General features: G+C 40.4%; 1 protein-coding gene across 25 annotated transcripts in view; it reads left to right on the forward strand.

Annotated features, from left to right (window-relative positions):
* Positions 1-24283, forward strand: part of PLEKHA5 (pleckstrin homology domain containing A5) — a 182033-nt gene that overhangs the window by 76963 nt on the left and 80787 nt on the right. Inside the window, exon 1 of one of the 25 annotated variants that reach the window (XM_077935266.1) lies at positions 240-394. The exons of 23 other annotated variants lie outside the window; for them this stretch is intronic. Coding sequence is in view for 1 of the 2 variants with exons in the window: in XM_077935261.1 (XP_077791387.1) it covers positions 14259-14278 (20 nt within the window). In the remaining variant the exon portion in view is untranslated. Of the gene's footprint in view, positions 1-239; positions 395-14136; positions 14279-24283 lie in introns of those variants that run through there. One more of the 25 variants, XM_077935261.1, reaches the window with a different exon arrangement.

A 24283-nucleotide genomic window follows, 5' to 3' on the forward strand; every position in this document is an offset into this window, starting at 1 on the left:
ATTCTAGGGGGATAGAGAGGTCATGAGAGAGGAGAAAATCAATACTTCATGGTGGTTCTGATTTGCTTATTGCAGTTAGTGATTTTTTTAAAGATTTGATTTACAGCCCTGTGTTGCTTTGAAAGTAGGCCATCACACACAGAGATGCCTAGCATCAGACTGTTTTTTCAAAGTGGATACAGAGCATGCTCATATTGAATATTTACTCTGAGATTGCAGCCTCTCAGAGCTCCGTCAGTGAAACAGTCATCAAAGTGAGAAGGAAAAGAGCACAGCATGTCCTTTTGTCACTGTTATGTTTGCGAGTACATGATTTATTAGCAGAACTGAAGACTTAAGTTGGAGATAAGCCTGAATTTAGCAAGAGCACAATTTCAACAACAAGCTGTTCTAGGTGAGTTAATATGGGCTATGTTTTCCTCTCCCTTGTGTCTAACACAGGAATATAGCTTTATTTTGCTTCCAAGTCTAGCCCCAGAAATACTCTTTGTTTCTTTACGCAGTTGAATAACAACAGATTATTATTGTCATCTAAACTGAGCTTCTATATTGGCAGTAGCAAGAATATCATTTAATTGTTGTGTGTGACCATTACCAGTGGTGTGAAGTAAAGTAGCATACCCTTTACAAAAAAGATTTCAAGGAAGTGGGACCATTCTATAGCAGGAATGAAAAACTGACATGAGGCTTATTTTCCCTTCTATGGGCTGCATATGCTTAACTGTCCTAGTAATATCTTTCAGATGTGTAAATTTCTTCATGTTCTGTATTGGTTGTAGTTTAAATCTGTTTCTTTGCCTGTTGAGGCTCTTCGAAGGCATGATGATCAATGTTTTCAAAACAATTACAGAGTGAATCGTATAGCATTCATTGTTTGTATAGTTCCTAGCAAAAACAGCTCTGTTACACTTTAATATATTTGTTTAATCTTGATATTATGCACTATATGAAACAGAAGGCAATTTATTTTAGTAAACTTTAAGAAATTGTGTGCAGTGGGAGGTATGTGTAGATATACTTACATGAAGTAAAATTAATGGTAGTTAATGTTGCATCTATTTGTACTGAATGATTCGAGTAACCTTTTGAAATGAGTATAATTTATTTGACAAGCATTTTGTTAAACATGTCTAATTATTTTTCATAGCCATATTATTCCCTCAGCTGTTCAAGATTCTATATTCTGCATTGCATTTTGCAGAAGTGACTTGTCTGTTTAACTTAAACATAAAAATGCTAAAGGTGAACCATGGAGTTTGTGCCTACTGTTCAAATAGTTAGTGTTGAAAATAAAATTCTTTTTAAACAATCAGATTATAAACTGATTTAAGAATGGTTACCTTGTAATTTTAAGGGCAGGTACCTGTTGCCTGATGCAAAATGATCCGTGAACATACACAAGTATACGTAAAAAGATTGCATGCATGTAAGCATTTTGGCTCACTAGTTGAACGTTGTATCTTATTTGGGGATGATAGCTAGGCACTTTGTAGAGGTTTTAAAAAGGAGAGGAAGGACTAGGTACAAAACAGATTGCTTTCAGGCAAAGGCGGGGTTTCCACCTTTCAATTCATTTTAAATTCTTGTCATGCAAGCAGTAAATGATGTAAATGGATACTATACATGTATCTGTAGGTACCATGTACATACCAAGTTATAAAGATGGTGCTATTTATTATTGTGTTGGTCACATGTTTTTATGAAAGCTCACAGTGTTTAAAGTAATTTCAATAACAGAAGATTTGCCAAGACAGTAGTCACTAAGACTAAGCCCACATCTATCTCTATTTCTTTGAGTAATTCCGCTATAAACAGTTATGTGTTCAGCTTATTCAGAAAATGTGAAAATCTAGAGGATTGTTTCCACACCTGTGATGCCATTTTTAGACTTGGTTTCATGTTGGAAAACTCACACGTTACAAATTACTTCAGCATAATAACTAATATTTGGAAATTTAACACATTTTATAGCCCAGTGTTCAGAATGCTTTCATGTAAAAATACACGAGGTAAGCTTGAGTACCTTTTAAGAGGCTAATGCTCACTCTAGAAAGCTCATCATGCAAGCAATTTGATTTTTTTTTATTGTATCATACACAGCATGCTCTCCAGTGCGAATACCTATATGAAACACACACGCTGCTGCTTGCTGATTAATGTAGAGCTCTCTCTGCAGGGGTTGAAGGATGTTATGAATAGATATATTCTGTGAAGAGAGGCTTGCTGATTTTTGTTCAGTAGTAAAACTAGCAAGGCTAGCAAGAACACACAAATCTGGAACAATATGTGTTTAAAGGGTGTTTGAAATCTTTGCTACACAAGGCTAGGGTTTCATACTGCCTATGGATCTGAGGACATGACTAACAGTGACAGTTTTTCATTTTGAGCAATAAGAAATAAACACACAAAGTTTCACTGTGGAAAACACATGTTTTACATGCAGAAGGTCCCAGGTTCATCCCTTGGTAGCTAAAAAGATTTCAGAGAATATGGTTCCTGGGAGAGACCTGGCAGACCTTGGAGAGCTGCTGTCAAGCAAATTAGACAGTACTGCCTTTTGAACAGCAGCCCTCCTTGCCATATGACAAGCTGCTTTCAAAACCAAGGGGGATTTCCAAAGATAGGTTGTGAAACATCACAGGGGTCTGATAAGAAACAAGAATCAATCCTGGCAGACCTGAAGTAGGCATTTTTCTACAATGCTGGCATCTTGTAGGAATTGTGGTTGGAGGGGGAAGGCCTAATATAAGGTAATACTGCAGTGTAATATTGGTTCTTCTCTTCGCTCCCAATCAAATACTCTTTGAATTTGTATTATGTTTACCAAGTCCCCCCCCCCCCCAAGAATTGCTTGTGTCTGTGTTCTTACAGCATTCAAGATAATCTGTTATGCCATAACATAGGCTTTAGTTATTATGAATGAGGTCCAGTGTAGCACCAGCAGATGAGACAGGACTTCCCCTTCTCCCCTGCAGCTCCTGAACCCTTCCAATCTACTCCAGAGTATTCAGAGGAGATTTGAGGTTATTGCAGGGTGGAGGATAGGGAAGGAAAATGGTATGTGAACATAGAAAATGATACTTTTGCCTTCTGTTTCGGTATGCCTTGTGGTGGCATTCAGTATGGAGACTAGATTCTGTCTGAAATCAATCAGTGTTTTAGTTTGGTTTATTTATTATTTTGTAAAATTTATATACTGCTTGATTGGGTTTTGTTTTTTTTAAAAACAAGCCTGAATGCAGTTTCCAAAAAGATTTCTTAAGAATAATTCCAAAAGCATAACTGCTTACTGGTATAAAAGTATTTTACTCCTTACCTTAATATGCTGCTTACTGTTGTAGTGTACAGAAAGGGGAGAAATTAGGTACCAGAGTAGATTTGTGGAAGATGCTAAAACAGGTCTCTAATATGCCAAAGGGTCGTATTTTCTTTGGGGCCTTTAAAATGTGTATACAGTATAGCTGATACAGTACTGAGAAGCTCAGTATAAACTCACTGCTACTAGGGAAAAGCTGGATGCATTGAGAAGAAAAAGACCACCAGGAGTGTGTATTTTTAAAGCACATAGAAATTTCCATCACTCATGAAATACATGGGTTTGATAGATATGCACATGGTAGTATGCCACCCTGTAAATGGATTGATTAGACTAAACGTATGATGCTTAAGCATAACACATGAATTCTTGTTGAAATAATCCTGTATGTTGATTCTAGGAATCACATTATCTGGATATCAATAGTTGGAATATGTTAAGTATATTAATATAAATCACAATGAAAATGTCTTTTGCTTCCACTGGAATTGTGCTGTGTTCCTTGGGCAAGGTATTTTCTCTGTTCACTGTTGTACTGAGGACACTATCAGTAGAAAACATAATGATGGAGTGCAATTAAACTGACTGTGTCTAGATTAGCAAGATAAGAAATGTCATTCTGAATCAACCCATTTATTCATCAAATCGGATATCTTGCTTTTGGCAGTGGCAAATACTTAAATGCTTCAAAGGAAGTAAGAAAACCCCTTCGTAATGCACCTGGCCAATTGTGCAATTATCTGCTTTCTGCCCGAATGCTCAGTTTATAAAAATAGCTGTTTTACAACTCCCATGGTGCAGAGTAGGCTTCCTGGATTGGTATTGGTATTGATTTTAATTGGTCTTATCTCAGTAAGGCTCAGGTTGGGGAGAAGCACAGAAAAAGAAATCTGATTCCAGGATTTTTATCGTAATAGCAAATATTGTACAGTGATACCTCAGGTTACAGATGCTTCAGGTTACAGACGCTTCAGGTTACAGACTCCGCTAACCCAGAAATAGTACCTCGGGTTAAGAGCTTTGCCCCAGGATGAGAACAGAAATCGAGTGGCGGCAGCGGGAGGCCCCATTAGCTAAAGTGGTACCTCAGGTTTAGAACATTTTCAGGTTAAGAACAGACCTCCAGAACTAGAGGTCTTAACCAGTTCTTAACCAGAGGTACCACTGTAATAGGTTAGATTCTGCTGCAGCCTATTTGCTTCTGGCTGCTACTGCAAATTCTCCCAATCAAGGCAGGTTCAAGTAGGTGATGATGAAACTCAGCTGTAATTGCATTCCATCATGCACGTGGCTTGATTGGCTGTCAGCTGAATGGTTGACCCAATATGATGGAGGGAAATTTGACTCAATTGTTTCAACTACTAGGCATAGAAATGTTCCCTTTGTAGATTTTTCTAACAATAAATCTTGGAGTACTTGTACTCTCCTCATTTTATATTTCTATTGTGGGAGAACTCTTAATGATTTTGATACCCACATATAAAGTTGGTGTGAAGTGAATAGACTCTCAGTTGCACAACAAAAGATACTGCCAGCAAAAGATGTTATCCAGGGGAAAACCATGATGTAAAATTATATTGCAAAGCACAGCACTTTGGAAAAATCTGAGGGAAATGAGTATTAAATTATGGTGAGGGTATTGATGCACATTCAAAATACACAGAAAGAAGAGGGGCATGAGATGGGGGAGAGTGACCTTGCTCGTTCTTCTTGATGTTTCAGTGGCTTTTGACCATGGTATTATTCTGGAGAGTCTCAAGGAAGTTGAAGTTGGGGGCGCACTGTGGTTCTGCTCCTACCTGGAGTGCCATTTCCAGAGAGTAGTTATGGGAGGCCAGTAACATGGGAGTTGCTGGATCCTGTGAAGACAGAGGTGTTAATGTTTTATAAGGCCAAGAGGTAGGAAGACAGCCTATTGTGGATGGGGTTTCACTGCCTTGGAAGGAGAAGGTTTTTGTACCTTGAGATTACTCATAGATTCAGCATTGTCACTTGAGGCACAGGTGGCTTCAGTGGCTAGGAGTGTCTGTTTCCAGCTGTGGTTGGAAAGAGCAGTATAGATGTGACCCATATTGGAGCCTTGCACACATGAGCAAAAGAGCAAAGAGCCTTGTGTCCCTCTTCAAAAACTGAAAAAGGAGCGCTTCATGCATGCTTCTGATTTTCTTTCATTTGTGAAAGCAGGGGATACTCTGGTACCACTTTGTTTACCTCCATCACAGAGAGAAGCTATTCAGAATATTAAGCAAAGAGATTAAAGCACACTTGACAGTTTATTTGGCAGAACCAAACAAATTATACATCCCTTTGATAAGGCAGCTGGGAAGACTGCTAGTGGTGATGGAGAGAGAGCTGGAGTCTCTAATGGTATCCTAATTCTTGAACATGACTGTTTTTAAGAAGTAATATTCTTATTTCTCTTCAAATGTCAGCATGTGTTGTTACGATTAGGAAAAAAAATTATCTTCAGCATTGAGAACAAATGCCTGTGTTCTTCCCAACTGAACCGAAACATTTATTGAAATCGGCAGATTGCAAATAGAGGCTAGTCCACTTAGAAGATAAGCTTCTTCTGCTACCAGCTATTACTTTGTCCTTTTAGTGGGTATCTGTGCTGTAAATCTAAATAAGCTTATATTGCAGCTCCACTGAATTAAATCAGAAGGTCCACCATAGATCGAGTTGGAATGTTCTCATAGCAGATGCTCTGTGGACTTTCTTTTACAGTTCTAGAACATGCTTTGTTGGCACTTAGATTGGAATATTCAGCTTTGAAGTTGCAGTCTGGCTGCTACATCTTTTGTAACCATTTTCATGATCAACAATTAGTCAAAAGGGGTGAGGATGAGGGATAGACACAATTACAAAAATACAAAAGCAGTAATGAGCTCCAAATAATATGTTTGTCTACAGCATGGGTCAGCAAACTAAGGTCTGCGGGACGGATCAGGCCCAATTGCCTTCTAAATCTGGCCCACGGACGGTCCAAGAATCGCCACGTGGATCGCCAGCGCATACATTCTTTCCCTCCTCCCTCACACGGCGGTGGCGGCGCCACCTCCTCCCTCCCTCCCTCCTCCTGGCTTCTCCCCATCTTGCCTAGAGGAGGAAGGGGGTTGGACTTTGTTGGTGCCAGCCCCTCTCCAGAGCCCTTTCGCATGCCGCTCATTGTCCCCCTGCCGCCACCAGCCCCTGCCACTTACAAAACACAGGCGCTGCAGTTGGCTGAGCGCCCCTCTCGAATAGCCGCCATTTAAAGTAGCCCTTCTCCAGAGCCCCTTTGCATGCTGCTCATCGTCCCTCGTTCATTCCCCCCCACCCCAAATATAGTCCGGCCCCCCACAAAGTCTGGGGGACAGTGGACCGGTCCCCTGCTGAAAAAGTTTGAGGACCCCTGATCTACAGTATAAAGCTCTGTTGCACAAAAGAGAAATGCAAATCATAAATGTATCCATCTTTATTGGTATCACGTAAAATGTTACAGTATCTTATTGCAAACCAATTAACTATGGATTGCAATGAATTAAACTCAAGGAATCCCTGGGTGAAAGAGGTCCTCAGCAGAATAAAATACAACTGCTGTGAAAGCACAGAAACAAGTGCTAAGAGTGTGAGATCAATACTTAGAAGCAACCCATTAAATATTTTTACACAAATTATGTTTTATTCTACTGAGGGCCTCCAGGTGTTCACAGAATTCAGCACAGTACATACCATACTATTCCTGAAATTCCCTTTTGTGATTGTCCTGTGTGTCTTTATTCCAGTCCCCAGTTTAGTGGCTGAAACCCCATTTCGTACATTCATCCTGGTATGGCCTTGTAATGGTGTGGCAGTGAACCAAAGCCCTCTGTCTTAAGTATATGCAAGTACATTCTTCTCCCCTCAGTAAAAAGCGAGGAAGCAAAAAGAGTGGCAAAATCTATAAGTAAAAAAATAAAATAAAAAAACAGGTCAAAGCTGACTGTCATCCCACTCCATTAGGAGAACTTTTTGCACGGTTTGGCTGAGAATGTCAAAAAAATGCTCTTCATCAATCCTTCACTCACTCTTCAAGTTGCCAGTTGACAAGGACTTTTCCCTTCAGAGCTGGTACTGACGTTTGTGTTACTTGGCACCTGCTCCTTTGCTGTTTTTGTCTGTTACTTAATATTGTGCCTCTGTGATGGATTGGAACTAGAGTGAGGAGAAAGCGCGGGAGAGAAAGGACAGGACGTTTTCCCTATGCTTTTATGTTGAAAGGAAAATTCAATTCAAGGTTCTGCAGAGAGCTTTGGGAGTAGGTTGCTTCTATGGCATACCTATGTTGAATTTTCAAAATGCTTTGAGGAGCATCACATTCCATATTTTACCTGTAGCTTTAAATAGCCCTAGGACATGTTATCCTTTAAAAATGATTTTTGGATTTTCCAGAATGCATTTCCCCTTACTTCAGTAACAATTCTCAATGGAGTCCTATTCTTGGGTATTAAAGAGCTGATGATAGCCTCAAAGTTAGCTAAGTCCTACTTGGCAGTACACAGTACTTGTGTAGGAAAGTACAGTTTTTATTGTGAATACAGTGGTACCTTGGGTTACAAACACCTTGGGTTACAGAAATTGTGCGGCGGCAGCATCAGGAGGCCCCATTAGCTAAAGTGGTACCTCAGGTTAAGAACGGTTTCAGGTTAAGAATGGACCTCTGAAACGAATTAAGTTCTTAACCCAAGGTACCACTGTAATAGGTTAGATTCTGCTGCAGCCTATTTGCTCCTGGCTGTTACTGTTAAGTTTGTAACCAGAGGTATCACTGTAACTGGGGGGCACACGAAGGTATCTGCTGATTCCAAGCATGAGGCATGTGATTGGCCATCTCACCAAAAAGTTAATTTTAAGATTCTATGTGAATTCTGTCTTGTTTTAATTGATGGGAGTTGTATTACAACCAAGTGGATGAATCTGTTTTTTTCATCAAGCTGCTTATTCTGTCCCACCAAATCCACATCTAATGCAATGAAATTATCTTGAAGCTTATTTCTGCTGTCTACAACTTGAGCAGTATTTTTACCAAACACTAATTTTTACCCCAGCACATTATAAGCACACCAGCTGTCATCTTCTTAATACTTCCACCTAGAGTGTTTTCACCACCACGCTCAATTATTATTACTATAAGGGATTCTGTAGTGAATAAAACTACTAGCGCATTTGCAAAGCTATGCATAGTCCAGTATACTTTCAAATTGGATGGAAGGCTGTGTGTTCAGATCCCTGCATTCGGGTGGGTTCCTTCCAGCTCAACAATTCTATGATTCTAAGAATGTTACCAAATCTCTTTGGTGTTTCTGCATTGGTGTACAAGAACTATATTCACATTTTACTCCTCTTGCAGTGTGTTTTGAAGTAATCATACAATATGCCTAAATTTACTTCTCAAAATTTTCTGACAATTCTGCAAAATTCTTGGGAGAGTTTTCTTTTTTTGTTGAAGTTGTCCTAGCCAAGTTTAACTCAAGGGACTTCATTTTCCTTCAGAAGGAAAATCCATCCGCATGTGATTAGTTCCATTGACATAGTGGGCTGATTGTTGGAGGAAAGCATGTATGATCAAACTTTGCTTTTTCAAGATTCTCAGAATAGTTTTTTTTGTTCTGTAATAACTTCTGAGGACTGTAACTGTCAAATAACAAAATACATTAATTGGATTGCATTATTTCCTGAAACCTGGCAAGATATGAAATATTTTCACCACAAGAGGGAGCAGAAGATGCTAATGGTTCTGAAAAAGGGTCTCCCTCTCTCCCCCTCACATCCAAGCCTTTAGGGTGTGTGGAACTAAAAGGAGTGAATGTTTTGCTGTTGTTGGCATTATTGTTTATAAAACCTAATCTCCTATACTGGCCTCTTGGACTCAGGTGCGATTACCTCTGCTCATTGGCTCGAGGCAGGAACTTGTTGCTTTCTTAGGCGCTCCTGGAAGTGACTTCAGTTTCAACTTCCTGCCTCTAGCTCCAATCAGCGCCGGAGATACTCTCTGCATTCCTTTGCTTAAGACTTCTGGTTACTTGTAACAATCTTCTTTCTTCCTCTATACAGTACTGACTTTCAGGGCCTCTCATGTGATTTCATGTAATCTTAAAGTGACTCTCACTTCCCTTCCCTTTCTCCTGGAAGCCCCGCTGCAGAGGGCTCTTGCAGGAGTTCAGCCACCTTTTAACGTTGCCACCGGCCTCACTGTTCTTTCCTAACCCCTTTTCCTTTCATGAAGTGTGCATTTGAGGGTTTTCTCCCCGTCCCCTCTTTTGTTTACCACAGATTATCAGTGCATTTTAGCCCTCTATGCCTGAAAGGGCAACCTTTACAGCTTAGAGGTGGGTTAAAAAGGGGGGGAGGACCTTAAATCTTCCCTAGTGGGTTTTTTCTTTTCTTTTAAAGGAAACACTCGTGGGAAACTGGTGTGAAAAATGTGTGAGAGGTGCCCTGTGTTAAGATACCAAATTTCAGACAACTAAGTCCTAGGGGTTTTGTGTCAAGCCCCTTTAAATTGATTTGAGGGAGGGGCAGACTTAAAGGGATGCTCTATTCTCTTGTAGTTGTGTTTGTGGGCACAGCTACTGTGACATTAGGTAGGTGCCCCTAACTGGTACTGCATATAGAACAACAAGCAAAGTGTTTTGATTTGAAGAGCATGCACTGGAAATGTTCATCTGGTGGAGCTATACTTACTTCATCCCCAAATCCTTTTGAGTTGCCTAGCTAAGCTGCTTCAGTGATGGCGGGAGCTTGAGAGTGGGAGAAGGGCTTCTTGCTCTCCTTTGCATGCCTCTTCCCTTCCTTCTCTGACTCCACCTCTTCCTAAAGGAGGAGGGACTGGTGTTGCCTGCACAGGTACATGATGAGGCTGCCCCCCACCTCCGGGCTCAGCTGCTTCCTGCAACGTTGGCAGATGGCATAGCTGGGCTCTTCTGCCAACTGAAAGTGATCCCAGCCTATGCTCTGCTGGTTGCTCTCACTAATAATACCGCCAGCCTTAGAAGGAGGGGGAACCTCCAGCTGCTGCATTTAATTATTACTGCTGCCTGCAGCAATGATGGTGTGTTTGGATTTGTTGAGGGGAGAACTCAAACAGCAAGTGCTGCTGCCAAGACACTTCCATTGCCTGAATTCTGCCCCAACTCCACATACGTGGATCATAATTAGACACACCATGTATTATTTGCAATAGGGATGTACCTATGTAGTAGTGTTGTTGATAAATGACAAAAATGTGTGTTGTGTTGCAATTTGCTGTTTACAACAGTTGAGTGCTTGTGCACACAATAATTGTTCTGTAGCCAGTAACTGACTGTTTCTTGCAAATGGTTCCCTGCCCTACTAACAAGTATTAGCAGAATCATCTCCACAGTGCTGAGTAAATTATCATCTGTCTGTTATTGCAAAAGTGTAAAGGTGACATACATTGAAGCTCTAATTATCACTGACTGTAATTTCTGCATCTCTTGCATTCAACTCTCACCTTAATACCCCCCTTTTTTATACCTGCCATGCTTTCACTTCATGCATCTAATGAATATGGCTTGCATTTGAGTCCTCAAAAGCTTATGCCATAATAATTTTGTTATTATTTACAGTGTCACAAGAAAGTACTTGTGTGTGAGCAGCAAGACACACTATGGCCTGGCTATAAATTAAATAAAAATAATTTGGGACAGACTAAGAGTTTTGTGTATAATACAATGCAGCTACCTAAGAACATATAATTATAAATGAGCCTCTTACATATATACCTTAAGTATGTATGCAAACTCAATGAGAGCTGTGAGCTTGCTTTTGCCAGGTAATCTCATATATATTAGGTCTGATTTGAGACCAACTCTCATCTCCTCATCAACGCAAAGAAACCTTTCTCTTTTCTGATCATATTTTTCAGAGTTGAAAATCCCTGTTCATAACAAAATACCATATTTTTCGCTCTATAACACGCACCTGACCATAACACGCACATCGTTTTTAGAGGAGGAAAACAAGGGAAAAAACATTCTGAATGAAACAGTGGATGTATCATTTTTGTGCTTCATGCTGTGGCCACAGACATGTGATCTGATGGTGAATTTGGGGTGACCCAATGCAAAAATCCTGAGAATTCCTGTGGATCCATGCTTTGTAACCACGGTTTTGCACCATTGCAGCCCCAGGCAACAGTGGGTGCGTGCTTTTTTTTGGTGCAGGCTGTAGCCATGGACATGCTATGTGATCTGATGGTGAATTTGGGGTGACCCAATGCAAAGATCCTGAGGATCCATGTGGATCCATGCTTTTTAACCACTTTTTGCACCATTGCAGCCCCAGGCAACAGTGGGTGCGTGATTTTTTTGGTGCAGGCTGTAGCCATGGACATGCTATGTGATCTGATGGTGAATTTGGGGTGACCCAATGCAAAGATCCTGAGGATCCATGTTGATCTATGCTTTGTAACCACATTTTAAGTGGGGAGCGAAGGAGAAACAAAGAAGGGACATGAGAGGGGTGTGCAGAGAAGCAGCTGGCTAAGAATGCTGGAGAGGGATTTAACGGGTGGGAGGAAAGAAAGGCAAAAGTTCCCCCCCAAGCCAGCCATCTCTCTCTCTCTCTCTCTCTCTCTCTCTCTCTCTCTCCCTCCCTCCCTCCCTCCCTCCCCCCCTCTCTCTCCCTCCCCCCCTCTCTCCCTCTCCCTCCCCCCCTCTCCCTCTCCCTCCCCCACTCTCTCTCCCTCTCCCCCAGCAGCACCGGAGCACAGAGAGGAATTAGAAAGAACGACACTCTGCTTGCCTGGAGGGGAGGGGCTTTCCCTGCTCTTTGTTCTGTTTCAGCAATCACAGCAACGAAACAGAGGCTGGTGGGCAGTAAGACCCTGAGGCAGAATGCAGGAAAGCAGCCACTTCCTCTTTTCAGGTTTCCCTTCTCCGTGACTCACGATTTGACTTTTGCCTGATTTTTTGGCTCCAGGGACCACACATTCGCTCTATAACACGCACAGACATTTCCCCTTCCTTTTTAGGAGAAAAAATCTGCGTGTTATAGAGGGAAAAATACGGTAGTTGTGGAGTACTGTAGAAGAATAGCCAATGCTCTTGAAGAGAGGTGTGGATGCTGCTTCTGGATGTAGAAATATTTTGATACTGTATTGAAATGTTTAAATGTTTATTTGATTGCCATTGAATCTTCCCACCACACTTACCATCCTCTCCTGACGCAACTGTGTGGCGAGCCACACCCTTTGAGAACCACTGTGCTAGTAAATCAAGTTGTGCTTTAATAAAGTTTGAGAAATGCTGCCCTGTCCTGATTCTGTGCTTTCTATCTTTTTGTTTTGTGGTGATGGATTTAAAGGACCAGTGCTGACATAATGTTCCTTGTCCCAAGCTAGTTTCAAATTCTGCTTAAGATCAAACACTGGTAGGCATTAGCCATGGCCAGTTGGCAGCAGCATTGCTTCTGGGTACCAGTTGCTGGAAACTGCAGGAAGGGCGAGTGGTTTTGTGCTTGGGTCCTGCTGATGGGTTTCCCACAGGCATCTGGTTGGCCATGGTGGGAACAGGGTGCTGGACTAGATGGGCCATTGGCCTCATCCAGTGGGGCTCTTCTTATGCCAAGGCTTGTGCCAATGTACTCCTTAGCTGGGAAAATTTGCACCAGACACAGGAGAGAGCGCATAATATTTCAACTTGCCCATGATCCCTTAACTGGTAAAGAAGCTGATTGTGTTCTGCTCCAGTCCTGATTGAGGCTTTCATTATGTGAGGGTGTGTGAGTGTTTTTGTGTTCATGTTTATAGACAGCACAGTCTCATTTGTGCTTCTTGTCGCTTGCCATTTCTTTTGTTACAAAAGCTTTTCTTCCCCAGTGTGTTTCTGCCGTTCCTTGAAAGTAACAAAATAGGCTTACAAAGGCTAGAACATGTTGATAAGAATGCATATTTCTTTCCTTGCACAATGGAAATTCTGTCTTCAAAACAGTAAAGCAGGGTGAACTGCCAGCAGTCGTGGAAATGAAGTTTTTTCTTTTCTTTTGCACTAACATAAACATTTGGGACAAATGTTGTTTAGTCAAAGTCGCTTGACAAATATACTATTTTGTAGTCATAGGGGTGAGATGGTATTTCATTCTTTATCCCTTTTAAATCTTGGTCACCTGTAAAAGTTGTGATCATGCGTGCCTGTTCTTCAGAAGCAAATTTTAAGAACAGACTATAAAAACAGATCTGTTGGAAGTATATTGGATGTAATCCATTAAAAACTGAGCTGATCAGAAGTGCTGATGTGAGAGCAATTATAGTATTGGGAGATTTACTAACTTGCTAAATTCAAGTGTTAAGTTCTTAGCTTTTTGAGGAGGAAATAAGCATTAAGAGATCAGGAATCGGTTTCTCATTTTCTCCAAGCAAGCAAGGAATAGCATGTTTGTAAGGAGCAAAGCATAAGACCTGGGTCACTCTGGGGATGCTTTAATTCATGGATACCAAAACACCACTTTCTCTAAGTGATCTTACAGCTAAAATCCAACCATGTGAGGGTGAATAAAATAAACTAATTTGCTGTTTAGAATAGATGTTTCATGGGGTCTAAGCTAAATGTAATTGGGGCCTTTGCTGGGAAAAGGAAATGGGGAATGTTTGTCTTGGGTGAAGTGTGTGTGTGTGTGTGTGTGTGTGTGTGTGTGTGTGTGTGTTCGTGTTCAGAATGCCTCTTGTTACACAACAGTGTTTTACTTGAGAGAACAGTGCTGATGATTCTGAGGTTCAGTAATTTTTCAGAAGCAGTGTGACATCACTCTTGTATCGGTTTTCTAGCTAGCAACTCTCAGAGCCAGGATGCTTTTTCTTGGTGGCAGGGCTGTGCACAGCTCATTGGGGAACAGCTTCAAGACAAAAGGGTTGTGCCTCGTATTTTTCCAAGTGCTGTTTGCATTGAGGCTTTGGTGAAGAATGAATTTCTCTGAAGGCTGGTGAGTGATTGTGTATTTTCTTTTACAAGTGGATAATTTTTTTGGTAAACTAAGCCACTTTTAAACATGCACAGTTAAAGTGCATTTGCTTCACATTAGATTTGGAGAAAGAGCATGTGGGTTTGTTTTTTTGGTAAGCTTTACTCATCTAATTTCCATTATCATTAATTGTGCATAACAGGAAATATTTTATTTAAAAAACCACAGCTTTGTGGTTGTTAAAAATATTGCAAGCTGGAGAATAAATTGCATGCTGCATGTAAAATAAATAAATAAAATTTTGAAATAGCTTAGACATAAGCAAGTTTAGAAAACAAACTCGTCAGATTCCTTTCTTTGCCTGTTTATAGGTTGAGGAAGAGAAAAGTGATAAAACACTCAAAAGTTCCATAGAAATTATTAATGGGGACTTCAACATTTTCTGTAGATTGTCTACATGGCTGCTGTTCTGCATTGAAGAATTCAAATGGAAAAGGCAGGGAATTCTGTTTTGGCAATATGCATTGTGAAGCAGTTGTTGGAATTGATTCTGTGAATGTTACTTGAAAAGCAGGGCATATCTTCCTCCATTTAAGTAGTGAAGAAAATGATATTTGTTCTAAGTGAAGGCATAGAATCAATACAACTGTGGAAGTTGGGGATGTTAAGACTCTTCAGAAGATCTTGCATCAGCCCCTATCCATCTAACTGTGATGAGCTTATGTCATCCATAACAGATGCTTGTTTATTTTTACGTCTAGAGAGGCTTTGGTTTCTCTCTCTTACTTATTTTTAAAATTGTGCATGTGTTTAGAATCTATTTCTAAAATCTTAAGCTTAGTTTTTGAGCTGCAATGCTAGTGTTTTATCACTTGCCTGAAGCAATTAGCATAGCAATCATTAATGTTAAATAACTTTTTTTTTTACCTATCTAGAGGTTGTGATGCAAGAAAAATACTGCTCATGAAAACTGAATATGCACTTTTGAATGAGAAATGCCCACACAATGGTCTGATTTGTGGGCATTAAAGATCAGAATTGCATGTATGAACTTGCATTCCATTTATAAACTGCTCTCTTCCCCCCTTGTATCACTGAAAAGATCAGAAACATTGCATTTTTTACTAGCGAGAAAAATCTTTGTGAGAGAGGTAGCTTTTAATTATAATCACCAGAGCAGTTGTTCATTCAAAATCCTACCATATCAAATCTGGTTTTTGTGCAGATAAAGTTCTACAATTATTTATGAACATATAAATAGATATCACCTGTAGTGAATCCTTGAATTTATTACAATAAGGATGTTAGGACTTCATGGATATATATAATATTAAGCCTATCTAATCCAACTTTTCTGGGGTTCCTGTAGTGTAAAGCCCCTAATCTCGGCAAATGATAGATATCTATTTCTGGCAGGGGAGAGGCTGTGCCTGGAATTCAGATGGATTGATTTAGTCTATTTTTGTACCAAGCAGCTCTTTGCTTTCAAAGCTAGAATAGAGTCATTATTTTCTAAAAATGCTTTTACTTCATTTTGCAGTATGTAATAAACAAGAACTGTTACAAACACCTTGACTGTCTTTGTATTATTCACAATTAAGAGCATTCAGGCTATCATGAATGGAAGGAAAACACATTGTCACACAATACAGATAACATACAAGACTATACTGTAATCAAGGAGATCTCTCCAAAGTCCACCAAGACCTAAGTTGCTATTTGGTACAATAACACTTTTTTGTTTTTGTTTTTGGTACTGTAAACTCTGAGGATGCTATTCAACAAAATTGAAGAGCGGACTTAAATGGGTCTCTTCAGACTAAGATTTTTTGAATACCACCCAGAATACTGAAAGTTCTTCTGTAGCAGGAACTTCATGAAATTCTGTAATTTATTTATTTTTAAAATACATTGTGATTAAGTCATTTGTTGACCAGAGCACTTTCTTTGGCTTCTTGGAATGCCTTGCTTCATGCTTAGTATTATACTTGAATATATGGATTGTTTTAGCCTAGCCCGGTAAGGCTTCTAATGCAAACGTTTTCCATAGGATGGTCAGGTCTTTGTGATGCTTAGCTCCTATGGATGATGAAATGTTTCTGTAGGGACAAGGGCAATTCAGTAGCAGCTTGGGAGCCATGGTGGTTGGTTTTGGAAAGGGGATAAATAGTTGACTTGGTTCTAGAGCTCCCTTGTAAGGCACTTCCACTCATGTAAGGTGGTTCCCCAAATTTCTACCACTTGCCCCCTCCAGTTACAATCATTCACAACATACCCCATACCATTCTATACCCCCTCAACCTTTAGGAACAGCTTTCTTTGGGGGAGGGCATGGGACTGGAGAGGCAGAAAAGCCCTATTTTGCAAGTTCTGTTTGCATATCTCTTGAATTATTGATTATGTTTAGAAGTCAGGATATCAAGGATGTAATTTTCAAACATCACTTGAATTCAAGCTGTGATAAAGAACATTAAGCCAAGGATGTCCTTGTTTGTTCATTTAAGTATTACATGAGTAGATCATTGTTGTTTTTAAGCAACAATGTAAGTAAACGAGCACATTTCTCCATTCCTAATTCAGGGGCAAGCAGTATGTCTCGCTTAGGAATCTAGGAAGCTGTCCTACATCAAGTCAGCCCCTTGGTCCATATCGATTAGTATTGTCCATACTGACTAGCAGCAGTATATTCAGAGCTATTTAACATTAGTATGTTTGAAATGGTCTATTTTATTCAATATAGCCAAGCATTCTCTAACTGGGTTCAAAAGTTTATTGTATTGAAGAATCTTGGGGTATGTAAATGCAATTACAGTGGTACCTCGGGTTACATACGCTTCAGGTTACATACGCTTCAGGTTACACACTCTGTTAACCCAGAAACAGTGCTTCAGGTTAAGAACTGTGCTTCAGGATAAGAACAGAAATCGGGCTCTGGCGGCGCGGCGGTAGTGGGAGGCCCCATTAGCTAAAGTGGTGCTTCAGGTTAAGAACAGTTTCAGGTTAAGAACGGACCTCCGGAACGAATTAAGTACTTAACCTGAGGTACCACTTTACCTAATATCCTTATCTTCACAACAACTCTGTGAGGTAGATTAGGCTGAAAGTTGCAAAGTGACACCCTTCACTTTCATGACCACCCAGGGATTTGAACCCAGGGACACCTATCCAAGATCAGCACTATGCAGTACACCACATTGACGAACCATAACATTCTTATTTTTTATTATACATGCAATAAAGGGATAACGGCATCATCTGCATGGGGGGTGGGGAAATCTCTCTTAAATTGATCCCATCTGGGAAGATGGACTGCATTCCACCCTGTACTTTATCAAACATTTATGCCTCTGTCAAATCAGTGCAGTTGTATTTGCAATATCCTGGTGCAAATAATTTATGTTTATTGTGAGTGAACTATCCAAGTCCACTTGGGTCGCTACAGCTATCTGCCATTGTAACCTCAGAAGTAAGTTATAAGCCAGTATTTGATCTGCCTGCTAGTAAGTAGCTTTGGTCCTTCCAGCATACAGTTAGCTCTTTCACATCTCCCACTGGCAGAACAGTGACAGTGGAGCTCATCAATCAACACCTAAAGATTATACTTACTGTAGCAATGCTAATAATGTAGGTGGCAGTGAAACACCTGAGCTATAAATGTTCATAGAGAGAAGTGTTGGCATGTCCTGAGCTACTTAATTCCAAAGGTTACACTGCCGCAGACGTTACAATGAGTAGAATGACAGGTGGTTATTCAGAATTTAGTTTGAAGGACCGCAGTGTGTGAAAGCGGAAATTGAATTGTATGAATTATGTCGATTTGAGAAACTACACATATAACTTAGCCCAAATCCATAAAATGTTTAAGCTTTGTCTAATAACTAGAGTTGAGCTGAAATAGTTTTTGGCTTTGTGCTTACTTTTATTATTGTTGAACGCCCTCAGTGTTCCTGTGCACTTTTTATTACCCTCTAGAAATATTTGTCTTATTTTCATCCAAGATTTGGACACTAGAAAGTGTGCACATCACAACCCCAAAGGGGTTTTATGGGGGGGGGGGAATTAGGCTCCAGGGTGCTACGCTATTCCCCAGAGGGCAGCCCAGAGAAGCTCAGGAGCCCTGGGAGTCAAGGAGCTGTGTAATTCCTGAGTTTACTTAACATGATTGGAGAGAACCACCCCAGCTGAACTGAACTAAAGTTTTGGCAGTGTCCCTTACTTTTATACTCTGTGGGGTGGAGCTGTGGACCAGGCCTAAGAGCAGTGAAAACACTGGGAATTTGAGTGCAAAAATTGCTGACAAACTTTCATGTCAAAGGAGGGGCACATCGAACCATGCATATACTCCTCTTTCCTTGAACTTGTAAAATGGTAACCAAAGTATGAGTAGAAATTATGGTGAACTATAGAAAAGAATGGCTAATTAGAGGCTAAAATAGATCTTTTCCAACTAGTCAGGGAAATGTGGCCTAAACAAATAGGGAACCCTGAACAGATCTTAAGATCTGTCAGCGTTTATATACTGGTTAAAAGATGAGTTTACAATGTAGAACTGTTTGCTGTGAATTGCCTTGTAGTACCCAAATACAACTTTATTGTGATGAGAATAAGTCATGAGTGGTAATTACTATTGCTGCTAAAATATTTGATGCTCTGCAAGAACAGATTTCAGTCATAAATTCCAAGAAAAGAAAAGAAAAACACATGCAGCCTATAATCTTAAAGGCGAAGAATGAGAATGAAGTTCACTCGTTTTCTGAAGCTGTTTCAAATTTTCTGTGGGAGTGAGTGCTTGTGCGTATATTAGTCTAGTGGCAAAGGAGAAGTGAGTAATGCAGCATATGGCAAGATGCAATTAATTTGAACAGTTACATGCAAATTACTAATTACTTGGTATTCAATTAAAAAAGAAATTTCAGCAGAAAATAAGTCAGCATTCAGTTAACAGATCAGTTTTCATTACACAGTGCATATAATCATTATTAGAGAAAGAATAGTGAAACAGAAGACCAACAAGCTCTATATCACACTCATGTAATGTTTTAGGTGCATTTTTGATAAAAGGATACTGCTCTGGACATTTTTATTTCCAAATAATGACACTTTTTCAATTCCAAGTGTATACTAGTGTAAGCGGTGTTTCCATGTGCTCTGGCACTCGTCATGGTCCTTCCGTGCACTGGTAGCGGTTTAGTCATGTTGGCCCCATGACCTGGAAAGCTGTCTGTGGATAAACGCTGGCTCCCCCTGCCTGAAGCAAGATGAGTGCCACACCCCGTAGTCGCCTTTGACTGGACTTAACCATTCAGGGGTCCTTTACCTTTTACCCCCCCCCCCTTTTTTTTTTTTTACTAGGCTTGTACCAGAGCACCTTGATTGGGAGGGAAAGCTGGGGATGGTGACACTGATTCAAGGTGACTAAATTGACAGCTGAAATCAGAGCTTTGTTTCTTTTTGTGGACGAAAAAGCAACAGTGCTCTGGCAGATCATTGCATTTTTTTAGTGCTGATTCCACCCCCACCCTCTTTGCTGGTTCCAGCTTCTTAAAAGTCATCTCCCAGGAAAAATCTACCCTGTTGCCTCAAGGGTCCTTTGTGATGGTAGGAATTTCACCCACCAGTCATTTCCAGGGGTACAGTCTTCATTGCAAGTCAACCAAGGCTGTGTGCGTCCTCATGATTAGCTTAAAAGAGGATTAGACAAATTCACAGAGGATAAGGCTATCAGTGGCTACTAGCTTTGATGGCTGTGTTCTGCTTTCACTGTTGGGAACAGTTTGCTTCTGAATACTAGTTAGTTATGGGAGGGGAGGTTGTAGCCTCCGCCTGCCCCTCCATAATAAGGGTATGCTGTTAAAGGAATTGGGGGCTTGGTTCCTGTCTGAAGCCTGGGGGTAGGCTAGGGTCATGGCACGACCCCAACGGGGACCCGCGGGGTACCCTAATTTCACATATGTCATTGGGCTCCCCCCATCTGGTGGTTTACCCTTAGTAGACTCCCTGTAGACGGGCAGGAGTCAAGATATAGCCTGGTTTCACCCAATGCCTAAGCCAAACTGCTCACCTCTGTAACCAATAAACTTGTGGCCTATTTTACCCCACTAATCTAAAATATTTGTGTTTGTGTGTTTATTACCTAAGGGAAATGTGGGGCCCGGGGTCTCAGCACGCAACTAGTTACTGGAAACTACAGGAGGGGAAAGTGCTGTTGTGCTCAGGTCCTGCTTGCAGGCTTTCCATGGGTTTCTCATTGGCCACTGTGTGAGCAGGATGCTGGACTCGATGGGCCACTTGTCTGATCCAGAAGCACTCTGCACATATTTTTACTTTATATAAAATCAGGTGTGCATATTTACATAATTTATGCATGTCTCAGAACTTTGATTTTGTTTTGTTTTTTAGTGCTGAGCATATGATGCACTCCTGCAAGATTGCTTACACAGCATATTCATGGGTTCAGTTGAAAATGTGAGAATCAGCTTTGAGTATTGATAACTTCCAGCAGTCCTGTATTTCATGCTGTATTTCATACCCAAACCTCTAAACTGTGTTACCCAGCATGGTGTCCTCCAGATGTTCTGAGAAATAGCTCCCAAAGCATGGCCAAAGCTCTCATCCATGAATTTGTGATGAGTAGGGGAGAGATTGAAATAGCTGCAACATCACCTTGCCCCTCTGGTCACACTCCTTGTGCATGCATTGCAACCACTTTCATGAAGTCTACTTAAGTGTCAAGTAAATGATCTTGCTTAGTGTCTTTGATATGTAAAAACAGAAACCAAACAAACCATTAATTTCATAATTGTTCCCATTTCTCTAAAAAAATAAATGTACTGCAAAAGGCATTTGAGCTACATTATTAGAGGTTTAGAATGATGCTTCTGTTTTGTTTTATTATAAACATACATTTTAATTTTTATAGCAAGCAATTCATATGAAAGCTTGTTCAAGAAATACATGAATTAAAACTTGAAAATTAGATTTAAATGAAACTTCTTTTATTGGTGATTTTGCAAGCTAGTAGAAATGTATTGCTATTATTCAGGCTTGGAATTTGGTTTAGAAGCTCAAATTCTATATCCCTTCTTCTCTTTGTGTCCATATATTTTTGCAAAGTAATGAATTCTGTAATTGCTATCTTCAGTGCTGGTTCCTATTTTGGTAAATACATGGTATACGTTCTTATTATAAAATACTTGGAATGGCATGGTGCAGTTAAAGGTTTACAGATGTGGGGGGTCATGCATATGTGGAATTGTGAAAACACAGAATGGTTAAACACTTGCTGCTGGCAGGAATACCAATCTCTCTGGGTTTCAGTTTACTGTTGACTACAGCAGTGTTTCCCAACCGGTGTTCCGCGGCACACTAGTGTGCCGCGAGACGTTGCCTGGTGTGCCGTGGGAGGGAGGCGGGCGAGTCGAGAGGCGGGACGGCGGCGGCGAGGAGAGGCCGCCCAGCGCGGGGCTCTCGCCGTCTGCCTGCCTGGCTGCCTGCGTGGCGCTGACGTCACGGGGCTGTAACGTGCCCCACATAGGCACACGCGGGGCGGCGAGCGAGCGAGCTCCCACATCCCATCGCCGCTCGCTTCGGCCGGCCTACTGGGCTGTCGCAGGCGGAAGGCCTGCGCATGCGCGAGATTTTCGCGCCTTCGGGATTCCCTTCACGCCTTCCTCCTCCCGGGTCCTTGAGAGCGCGGGAAGCGGCAGCGCGAGACCGGCCTTGAGCCTGGTAGGTATTGCGCTTGCCAAGGCAGTCATTTGGGAAATGAAAACTTGCAAAGCAAGCAACCAGTTCAATCTGAAGTACGTGTATGCTTAATATCCTGTATCTGAAACCTGTTCTGCCCCCTCCCCCACACTTGGTGCCATTTTCATCTACACATGCAGCAGAGTAAGTTGACCCAGAATAGTACCAATTCAGATGGCAGATGGGAGAATGACAGTGCTGAATGCTTTCCCATGTAGAACAGTCCCTGCAAATAAAAACCCAGCATATTTGGAAGAGGGCCTAACCATTACCTTCTATGCTGTTACTATTTTTTTACTTTTTTTTACATAAGTAAAAGTTTATATATAGGCACAGAGTTAATTTTTTAAACATTTTCTAATGGTGGTGTGCCTCGAGATTTTTTTCATGAAACAAGTGTGCCTTTGCCCAAAAAAGGTTGGGAAACACTGGACTACAGTATTTTGGCTGGGGGATAAGAGGCTGATGTGCTTCATATGACATCATCCAAAGTCTTAATAGTGCTCTGAACTAGCCCCCAAAAACTAGATAAATGTTGTAATTTTGAAGCAAACTTTTAAAGTAAGATTTAAGTTTAAGAGTTCTTTAAAAATGAGTAATGACTTGTTACCTGGATGACCTTCTTGTAATAAGCAACTTTTAGGCAGCTTTCCTTGACAATTCAGTCTCTTGAAATACCTGAGTGAATCTAAGTGATTCTGAACTTGTAGCAGTTAATCTCCCATCTGGGTTGTGTCTGCCATTTTCCTTCCTTCCTTCTTACTCTTTGTCCCCTTTTGGATCTTGTTGGCAGAGCAGTATGGGAGCTGGCTTTTCGGAACTAGAAGAGAGGTTAAATCTAGTATCATTTCTTCCGGAGTCACCATGATGAAATTATTTGTTTACATCAGTAATTGCAGTTATTAGCTAATTAATTTTCCCACGCATGCATGCTTTGTGAAATGACAGTAAAGAAAGACGTATTTTCACATACAGTGGTACCTTGGTTTACAAACTTAATCCGTTCTGGAAGTCCGTTCTTAAACCAAAGCGTTCTTAAACCAAGGCGTGCTTTCCCATAGCAGTGGGGGACTAAATTTACAAATGGAACACACTCAACAGGAAGCGGAACATGGCTTCCAAGGCAAAGTTCTTCTGCCAAGGCAACGTTCACAAACAAAAACACCTCGTTCTGGGTTTGCAGCGTTCTTAATCCAAGTTGTTCATAAACTAAGCTGTTCTTAAACCAAGGTGCCACTGTAAATTGCTTTCTCTCTCTCTCTTTGTAGGGTGATTCAAAATACAAATTAAGTACTGGAATGTGTTGCTTTCCATAGGCTAGTAGTGGAAAGGATTGATAATCTAAAATGTGCTAGATAATTTCTCAACATTACAAATGCTTGTAGTAACTTCTGTTAATTTTATTTCCTGTCTTATCCTCGGTGGTGCTTTGTTAGAGCTCTTTTAAATTCATTTTGTGTGTTTTTAGTTATTAAGAGCCCAATCTCAGTAGGGCAATAGATGTGAAAACTAATGCCTTCATTTGTGCCCAGACCACCAGGAACAATTTATTTATTTATTTATTTATTTATTTAGTAAAATTTATACAAATTGTATAATTGATTTTGTAAAAAATCTCAAAACCATTGCAAATGCTGGAGAACTGCTATATATAGAGAAAAGAAAAATCAGGCTACGTATGAATTGCATTTCCACTGAAGTAGTACATCTAAAAATTAATGTAATTCCTGTCTCATTAATGAATAAAACAGTGCAACATTTTCACTTTGGCTGAGAAAATGTGACCTTCTGTGACTAACATATTGCAACTGATGTAGAGTGGATGAGTCTGCACTAATGCTGGCAGATATTCAAGTAATTAACAAACTGTTGAGTTTCTAGCAAACACTCCTCTATTAAAGAGATCCTGAGATATAGAATATACTGTTTTTCAGTTTGCTTCTGGTCTGAGCAAAAAAGGGTGTAATCCATCACACTTTCCCAAAGCAAGGATGAAAATACAGTAAGTTGGAGAGTAAACTATGCTGAATTTTTTAATTTAACATTGTTGGCCAATCATGGTAAAGAGAATATTTTCAGAGACAGATGATGTTGATCTGCTTAGCCAGCGAAAGAAATACTGAAGTTTTTTTTTGTTTTGTTTTTTGTATGTTTTGAGACTGGGAAAGCTATATTCCAAAAGAGGTTGCAAGTGGATCCAAAAACAGTTGCACTATTTATAACGTTAATTAGTTGACTTTAGATTTTATTATGTAAACCAACTGTGTTCTTCTGTATGTG

Source organism: Podarcis muralis, chromosome 10 (genome assembly GCF_964188315.1).
Source record: "Podarcis muralis chromosome 10, rPodMur119.hap1.1, whole genome shotgun sequence".
Classification (NCBI taxonomy): domain Eukaryota; kingdom Metazoa; phylum Chordata; class Lepidosauria; order Squamata; family Lacertidae; genus Podarcis; species Podarcis muralis.